Raw genomic sequence first — 9,263 nt, forward strand, 5'->3', positions numbered from 1 at the left:
TCATAATTAAATTATGCGGTACATGTCACTATGTCCCACAGATAATGTAATGATATTCTGGCCGACCCCTAACTATCAAATGGTTACGCTCCGTTGCGATGACTATCTTGTAATGACATTCTCAGGGTGATGAAGAAAGATGTAGTTATTGGCCCGAAAAATACATAACGTAGTGAGGTTTTTAAACGAATGTTTACAGGTGAGAAAGTGACAGGCAAAACCATGGCGGATTGATAAGGAGAGTGATGAGGTGAAGCGGGTTATCGGGAATTAACCCAGCTGTCAGGTAACGGTAATAGTCGAATTGCGTTTACACGAAAAACGCCTCAGTGAAGCTGTTAAGCTAACATGGCTTAGCGGTTAGCACGAGCCACAAGTTATTATTAAACCGATGACGGTATAAAGAAAAACGTTTAACGTTAACGTTAATTACCGGTAACAGTAGTTGAAAGACAACGTAAAACAGGAGCTGTGTCTCAATTGTGTCTAGAACGCTAATAGTGCTTATGCAGTCGTTAGATGGTTAAGATGGGCTACATACCAATAATTAACATTAGCTAGCTAGCGATGTCATTACAACCCATTTCAGAAAATCCCCGGACATCAGTCAAGATTTGTTTAATTTAACCTAAAGCTAACATTAACGTTTATTCCTAATGAGTGTAAAGGTACGTTAGACGTACGCCCCCCCAAAATAAACACAAAGAACATTAATTGTAACGCTAATTATTACTGGAATAACCTTAACGTTATGTCTCAATCTCATACTTGTTAATTAGTATTAATTAGCTGAAAACAATGTCATATGTGTAAAAATCTTATGTATTTATTATGAGCAAAATACGTGTCAATCACGAGATGTTTACTTTGTCTTTCTCTAATTGTGAGTGACCTTTTGGATAATGAATGGTAGCTCTATTTACTTGAATTAATGGCCCAATTGTTGTTTTTAAAAAAACGTACATATTAGGTCCACTTGTTGTATCAAACTGTAAGTACTGGTTTTACTCTTAGTTAGTTGGACCCTGAGTTTAGTTTAGTTATTCTTTACCTTGATCTTTATCAAAAGCTGTTCGAGGTGATGACAACATCAAACATTGTATCCCCTGGCGTTAATGTTAAATACTAACAAAAGCCATAACCTATAGTACAGCTTTTTATTGTGACATTTTCAGTTGCTGCCGCCTGTGTAAGGTTCAGTCTTGCTCTGGTGAGGCTGGCACCACCACACCTGATGGCATCCTGTGCTCTCTGGTAGTTACTCGCAAAGTCCAATCTTGACCGTTATTCGTTATCTGGCTGGTCAATGCACTGCCAACTGCTAAGGCTGGACGAAATCATTGCTTACAGAACAGATGGTGAATACAAACGAATGAAAACGGCCCAATATTAATGTTTTTTTGTATGTGTTATTTTAGGATTGGACAGCAGTAGATATAATGATGGGTGCCTGAGCTGGCGAGAATTCACTGTTACTATGGACTATATGGAGAAATCAGCTGAATCTGGACCTTGCCCTTTGAAAGAATTTCCTGAGAAATGCTGGAGGTGAGTTTGTCAAGTGTGAATAGATTGTGATAATGTTTTGTGCGCTGGCTTTAGGTTTTAATCTTCTCTGAACACTTACTTGTCTGCCTCTCCAGATGTAATCCGCTGATCAAGCGGAGTGTGTTCACTGTGTACTGCAACCCTATGACAAGTTACATGTTGCCCTACGTGTCCAATGGAAGGAAACCTGACAAAACTCTAACTGCATGACCAGAGGGGAGGTTAAAAATCCCTCTTCCTCCCCTACAGGCTATATTTTACTGTTAATTACATTCCTGCATTGCTTAAGTAGAAGTAGAACTTTATCACGATATTAAGGCATGTCATGAGTATCCACATGGGCGTGCCAAATTTTAAACCTTAACAGATTACTATTATTTTTTCAGGCATTGCCTATAGAACGTGTCCGCTAAATGTTAACCTGGTCTACAGGGGTTTGCACAGGGAAAGCGGCACATTTATTTCTCAATGAACACTGTGTGTTCTAGTTTTACCAATGTGCCTGCAATGTGTAAAAAAAGTGTAAAATGAACCTTTGTAGCATGTTTTGTTATTGTTATTCCTGAGTTCAATCCCTTTTTTCTAATTTGTCTACCCTGTAATTTCCCAACCCACAGTATGAGATGAGGAAGCAGCAGAGGAATTCAAAATTTCAGTTTTGTGACGATGGTGCAGGACGTATATGTACGGAGCCTTACAGCTCCCAGGGTACATGTATTCACATTTCTCTACACATTCATCGACTACACAATATGTTATGGAAATGTATTTCCAAAACTAACTACATGACAGATCAGTAAGCCGGATACATGTCTTCACCTATTGACTGCATTGATATTGTATGCTACATGTAAATATATATAATCAAACCCAACAACACAAGTAATTTACCTGCTCTACTGCTACGTATCGGACACATCCAGAGGTTGATAGTTATGATGGAAAAGGGCCCCTGATTCAAGCGTTGCCTGGAAGGCATCGGTGGAGGAAGATTTTTACCAGGAAATAAACAAGGTACTTCAAAAACCACAAAACTCAAATTTGTTAGGTCGTGAAGGGTTTGCAAAATTGAAAGACCATTTCATTGTGAAAAAAATCTTTGTTGCTCGAACATTGATGCTTCAGCATTGTTTTAGCATTTCTTCTTCCAGCGGATGGACATGAGTGAGAACTGTGTGCAGGTGGTTACAACAGATGCGACCACAGGTCCCGGGATAGTCTCCTCAACAGAGTGGTAACCACTCAGCTTCTTCTTTGTGATGTTCTGTCCCAGAAATCCATCATTTCAGTTATTCAAAGTGTTCAATAATATGTTTGTTTTTTGTCGGACACTATTGGGAGGAAGAAGGAAATTCTGAGAGTTAAAATAACAATATCAAAATATCAAAGGCTTTGATTAATGGTCAGTTGATGTATAAGAATTAAAGTTAAGTCAACCATCATATTTTCTGGCTGACAATAGTTATATTTAGTGTGTGAAGGTATGAACATGACCATTCAGTATGAAATGTGTTCTGGACGTCTGGGTTTGTTTGTCATGTTAGGACTTGGTTAGACTTGGAGAAAGCAGTGGGAGTGCTTTCTCCAGCAGTGGACCTGGAAGAACCATATGTCATCCGAGCTATCTGAAGCTCAGGAAGGAGAGGTATGTTTACTGCCATGTGGAGTGGAAAGAGCAAAGTATCATGTCTTCTTTACATGACTACCTGTGCATTGGCAGTGACTTGTATTGTTAACGTTCTGGTCTTAGTGGTAGCTTTTTGTTTACTTGTGTCTGCATAAAGTTTACTTCTCATCAACCCTCAGGCTTCCGTACTTATTACTTCTATGGACTGATCTCAAGCAACATCACTGATTAAAAGGTTTTTCTCTATTCCAAATATGTCTAAATACTGAAATATATTTATCTTCTTGTTTTACAAAATAGTATGCTTAATACAAACGTGTTCTCTATTCAGTCCAAAGCCAGCGCCTTGTGTTGTTTGGGAAGCATTCATCTTTAGAGATTGGAGAGTATTCGTTCAACTTTCCCTCAGAGAGTCATCAAGTCCGCAAAAACAGGAGCCTCGGTTCTACGCCAGACACATGTGAGACGCCACAGTACGATGCAGCTAACAATGTAGACGTGCATTACGATAGGATCCCTATACTAGCTTGGCACCGGCACAAACTGGTTAGTATAGTAGAAGAAACTGTGGAAACTCTCCAGCCTTTCAAACGGCATGAAGTCATTTTTCCTATGTGTAATTAATGTTTTAAATCCAACTTAAGCTCAATTGTAAAGAGAAAAACTGGCCTGCAGCCGCCACTGGTGTTGAAGTGATTGGTTACAACAGGTGGTGTTTCAGGCCGCGTGTGACAGATCTTTTCTGCCAGGAAACATGTGATTACTGAGTGAGAACATGCCATGATTGGTCTTTCAAAGAAACACTTTTCTGTGCTTTAGATTCTGCAGTGTGTGGCTTCCCAAGGACCCTAGACTGCTCCGAAACCATATTTCTTCGCACCACCACACTCCGTACCTTGGGGCTTACTGTATAGCTTTGCTTATTTATTATTGATGAACTGCCACCATTTTTAACAAACAAAGAATTAGTGTTCGTGTGAAATGTTTCTTTGTTGTGGAGTAAATGAAGCGTCAGAAGAGCTTGATTAGGTTAAAATTGTAATTGGAGAAGCCCTTGTTGTATCGTTAGTATATCATTTACACTCCTGTCTTTATCCACACGGAGGAATCACAACACGGAGCAAAAAGAAAACAGAAGTCTGTAAGTGATTTAAAACATTATTTTCTTGAAGCTATCAGAGCGGCCATCGTTAAAATACTTTCTAGCATTTGGTGTTTTTTCAGACTTTTGTCACAGATTTTAGTAGCTGCGTTGTCAGCAGTCCTGTCAGGAATCAATGTTCTCCTGCAGCTCCACGCTTGCAAAGGTAAGAAAAATTAAAGAGACATTATAACATTTATCTTTCAGTTGTACTGTAACATGATCCCATTAAGAAAGGTTTATTATGCAGAGCTAAGGATTGTAGCCGAGAACACCTTCCATTGGGCTTTGGACTCAATGAATTTAAAGTCAGTTACCGCAGTTCTCTCAGGGACATATTCCATTTAGATGATTCCAACCGTAGTCCTCTGTGAGACTTTCGACGGAGCATGAAATAAAATCTATTGTTTGATTGTGTTTTCTCGCAGCAGGTACCCAAATGTGACTTCAGCATTAAAGCAGTGAATAACACAGACGGAAAGTGGTGTTGAATACAGTAAGCGGGTCACTTATTGGTATGTGAAAGCATTGTTATTACTGACACATCTTGAAAAGTAATGTTTCATGTGATTTAAAAAAGTAATGTTTGTAAGTATTGTGATTCAGTATCTTAAGAGCATGTTGTTTAGGATCATTCCTACTGACTGATGAGACAGCCGCTAGGTACTAAAAACAGTAAGTTAGAGAAGCAGTTTCTTTTGCTCTTGACAAAGGATATCAATGAAATTACTCTTTTCTGATTGAACTTGATATTTGTACTTTTTATTTTACCAGGCCTCCCATGACTGTCCTGACATCACAGACCTGCAGTGGCACAGGGGCGACTTGGCTCTGTGCGTCTTCTCTGAATCCTTCTGGAGCGAGTATCAAACATTCAACAGAAAGTGCAGTATTGATGAATTTAAATCTAATGAGTGATGCTGTTGATTGTCAACAAAAGACATTTGGTTTGTATAATAAACAGAAACGTATCCACAGGATATAAGGCAAAAGTCAGTCCTTTGAAACATCAGAGCGCGAAGTCTAAAAATAACAACATTTCCTGCTCTGAGGCTCAATTCTTGCTCCTCTTCCTTGTTTGTCATTCTTTGGCTTTGTTGTTTGTTCTTTGTTTTCCAAGTGTGTGTCCTATCCTGCAGAGGGCACTGTGTCCTCAGACAGCTGCCTACACCATACTGCAGTGCACTGTCTGCCAACAGGGTGAGGCCACCTTCTCCTAACGTGATGAATACAAACTGTTGTGTGAGAAGCAGAATGTACAGACGTCGATTATACACTTCATTAGGTCCCAGAGGACACAATGTGTGTCTCCTAAATGTTCGCTGTGTGAGAGCTGATGTAAATCATATTTTGAGTTTTCTTTGCACGCAGTTATATCAATATAGTTCAATGTTTGTTCCCTTTTTGTATATTTTTCAACACTTTTCAACACAACAGGGCAAATGGGAGGAAGGTGGTGCTGGGTGTCCATTCTCTGAGTGAACTCGAGGACACAAAGCAGACGTTTGATATCTTGGAGCTTTACAATCACCCGGACTTCAGCGCGTCAAATTATGATAATGACATTGCTTTAATTAAGGTAAATGAATAATTGATTTGCTGTTCTGTTTTGTGGAACACGCCTTTGAGATAGATCTATAAATAGATTATGAAAAAGTAGAAAGAAACCATTTTGGAAGATTGTCCGTGGGATTCTTTGCAGTTGGATCGTCCATTCAACATCTCTGCCGCTGTTAAAGCAGTGGAGTTCCTGCGAGCGGGCGGCACAAACCCCGACACAGATGCAGAGGTCGACACGGCCGGGTGGGGATCCCTCAATAACCTGGGGTCCAGACCGGACAAGCTCAGGGAGGTGGTCATCGAGGTGTTCAGCTCGGCTCGGTGCAGACGCAGCGACTACTATGGCAGAAAGTTCACCGCTAACATGATATGTGCACATACAGTATTGTCCGGACCCCTGTGAATCATCCGCACAAGAAGGAAGACAGCTGTGATGTAAGTGTTCTAGTTTTAGTGGACATGAACTACATATGTTTTGTATTATTATCCAGATATGAATAAGAACTGAAGAGGTGTATTTGTGTTGTCTCTCAGGGCGAACTCTGGAGGTCCGCTGCTCTACAACGGCATCGCAGTGGGCATCACTTCCAATGGAGGAAAGAAGTGTGGCCAACTTAAGAAGCCTGGAATCTACATATCATCTCCCAATACACAGAGTGGATCGACAGCACCATGGCCGTACAGCCCGCTGCCAGCATTAGAGCAGAGCAGTTAAACAGCGGAGAGCATCACAGCAGCTTGTGTTGGCAGCCATGTTTCCAGGTTATTCTACCTGGATATGAAGTGTTCCTTTCTCCTGTGCAACCAAAGCATGGCTCTACAGATTGAATCTCCAGTGTGGCTGTACAAACAAAGGAATCAAAATAAAATACATTTGATCACATTCAGATGTCCGTGTTGAGTTATTTTGGTATCTTGTACAATAAGCGTCAGATGCAGTACAATGACAAAGAGAGACGTGCAGGGATACACATGCACAAATAAGAGTTGCACAATACTGATGTCTGAGCCATGCAGTTGAATCAGTTTGTTGGCAGCTGAGTGCCTCTGAAAGGATGGTGTTAAAGAATGTAACCGTTCAAGGCAATCAAGATATCAACAAGAACATCTCGTGTCAGATAAGTTCTCATACTAATGGGAAGTCCAACAGTAAATACAATCTGCAGCTGTACTTCGTCTTCCCTCCCCTCTCTGCTCTACACAAACACAAACATGAGTAACTCTTCTTGGAACATCCCCGCACCACCACCACCACTGGTTTCATGCACAATGCAAAATGTAATTATCATTTCTGATGATCTGATTGACCTTTGATGTGCTGGTTGGGCTTACATCTCAATTTTATGAATATACTAATGACATAATTAGAAATATACAGAAAGATAATTCTCTAAAATGGCATATAGTATAATATAATGGCACTCATGTAGAGAACTTTCTTCAAACTATTACAACAGCGTCTATATAAGCTTTACATTTACAATGTTTTCTATGCCTGATGTCACAGAGTCGAATGAACTCTTCGCTGACACCATCTTAACACAAATACAGAGAAGGATTGCAGGCCTGTTGCATTTATTGTGTTCACCTCACATTAAAAATCAAGCATCTCTTAATAAAAGCAGGTCCCTCTCCCAAGCCCCGTCCTTTCTCTCCCTAATCACTTTCTTCCTCTCCTGCAGCTCCTGCAAAGAAAACCTCTTCACCGAGTAGGAGCGTCCTCCGTGTGATGAAGCTACCAGTTTGTTGATCCCTGAGAGCAGGTCTTTAACCTGAGGATAGCTCAGAGCATTCTGGGACTTTGTGACATTCAGCTCATGATAACGGCTCCCACACTTCCGGAATGAGGTCCTGGAGGGTTGCATGGCTCCGGCCACGTAGTCGTTGATCCTCTGAGGCCTGTGCTGGTTGCCATCGAAGCGAACGAAGAGGACCATGGCGTGCTCTGCAAAGTTCCCGTCCAAAGATCTTCTGCAGATGCACAAGCAATCTCGCACTCGCCCCTGGATGAAGGCCCCAGTTTGGAGCACCAGCAGGAAGGACGTGGGGTCAAGGTAAGGACAAAGCCAAGGAGTCCTTGACCAGCTCCAGATGTTCCGCCCCCTCCTCGTCCCACAGCGCTGGGGTGTCCACCAGGAGGAGCTGCCTCCGCTGCAAACACCTCCTTTCTCTCACAAAACAAGGTGGGCTGAGGGGTTCTTGACTCGACTCATCAGTTGAGTATCGATTACCTGCTTCTTCTTAGAATTAGATTAGAGCAGAGGACTTCCCGCTGCCAGAAAGACCCAACAGCATGACCGACATCTTCTCCGTGTGAACATCTTAAATCCAAAAAAGAAAAGGAATATAGCTTTAAGGGAGCATTTCTTCACACAGATTAGAACATTTAATGTTTTGATAAAGGTCAAAGAAATAAGAATACCCACTGACTTGTAAAACTAAATATTAGATACTGTACTGAGGATGATGAGTAATGCATGTCCACAATGTGTGACTGCATCACCCTCTAGTGGGAGAAGTTCCTGCATGAGCAAAGATGTACTTTCATGTTGAGAAGAATATCTGAAAGAGGACAATTCTTCAAATCTTTTTTCTTAAATGTCCCAGATTAAATAAAAGTTGATCTTGAAAATCACAGATGTAAATGTTTGGAGTGCAGGAAAGAGATTTATTTCTCTTAACTCACACGGAATAAAAAAGAAGTCTTACCATCAGTGGCACTCATCTGGAGCTGCAGCATGGCTCTGTGGCTCGTCACAGCCTCCTCCAGGCTCTCTCTCTTTGTCTCATGCTGTTTCTTTTCGGCTGTCTCCTTCTTTCTTTGCTCTGCATGTTTCGCCTTCAGCTCCTCCATCTCTTTGGCTCTTCTCTGCTCTTGTTGTTGAATCAGTTGCTTGAATGCCTGCTCCTTCTCCTCGACCTCCCGCACCTTCTGTTTCAGCATCTTCATGGCCGAGTCTTCTGTGTTCCTTTCCTGAGCTTCAGTCAGCATGGTGTCCGTGTAACCGGTCACACCGTTTTCAGCCAGCATGAAGTCGACCATCTCGAGTAGAGCATGCAGCTCGTCTGCTGCTGCAGATGTGATTCGGCAGTATCTTCCATCGCACGTGTTTATCAACTCCAGGAGGGCATCGTCCATCGTGTCAGCAACCTTTCCATCTTCCAGAGAGATAACTACCAGGTATTTTAAAGCTTCAGCTCCAAAGTGTGCCTGCAGTATCTCTACCATTCTTCTTTCTCTCTTTGTATACTGCCCACCTTGGATGAGCAGCAGAAATGTACTGATTCCATCTGTGCAAGACTTAAAGCAGCCGTCTATTGCCTGGCTGATGTCCTCCTCTGTCACGTCTTGTTTTAAATCTGCATAAAGCAAGCTGACCAGGTGAC

At 41.6% G+C, this 9,263-nt stretch overlaps 1 protein-coding gene and 1 pseudogene across 1 annotated transcript; one reads left to right on the forward strand and one right to left on the reverse strand.

Annotated features, from left to right (window-relative positions):
• The first annotated feature begins 1,539 nt into the window (after window positions 1-1,539).
• On the forward strand, window positions 1,540-6,704 carry LOC115027671 (complement factor D-like; annotated as a pseudogene).
• A 1,419-nt stretch (window positions 6,705-8,123) lies between these two features.
• On the reverse strand, window positions 8,124-9,015 carry LOC115027672 (golgin subfamily A member 6-like protein 22). The gene is made up of 2 exons (XM_029461151.1): window positions 8,586-9,015; window positions 8,124-8,197 (listed from the first exon to the last, which is right to left on the reverse strand). The coding sequence occupies exons 1-2, from the start codon at window positions 9,013-9,015 to the stop codon at window positions 8,124-8,126; spliced, it is 504 nt and encodes a 167-aa protein (XP_029317011.1).
• Between the last annotated feature and the right edge of the window lie 248 nt (window positions 9,016-9,263).

The sequence above is a fragment of the Cottoperca gobio genome, chromosome 22, assembly GCF_900634415.1.
Source record: "Cottoperca gobio chromosome 22, fCotGob3.1, whole genome shotgun sequence".
Taxonomy (NCBI): Eukaryota; Metazoa; Chordata; class Actinopteri; order Perciformes; family Bovichtidae; genus Cottoperca; species Cottoperca gobio.

Bases quoted from the DNA above. Each gene is read 5' to 3' on its own strand.
- LOC115027672 (XM_029461151.1), bottom strand. From the start codon at position 9,015: ATGGACGATGCCCTCCTGGAGTTGATAAACACGTGCGATGGAAGATAC. The intron at 8,198-8,585 runs GTAAGACTTCTT...TTTGGATTTAAG, and splicing joins CCAGATGAGTGCCACTGATG to ATGTTCACACGGAGAAGATG.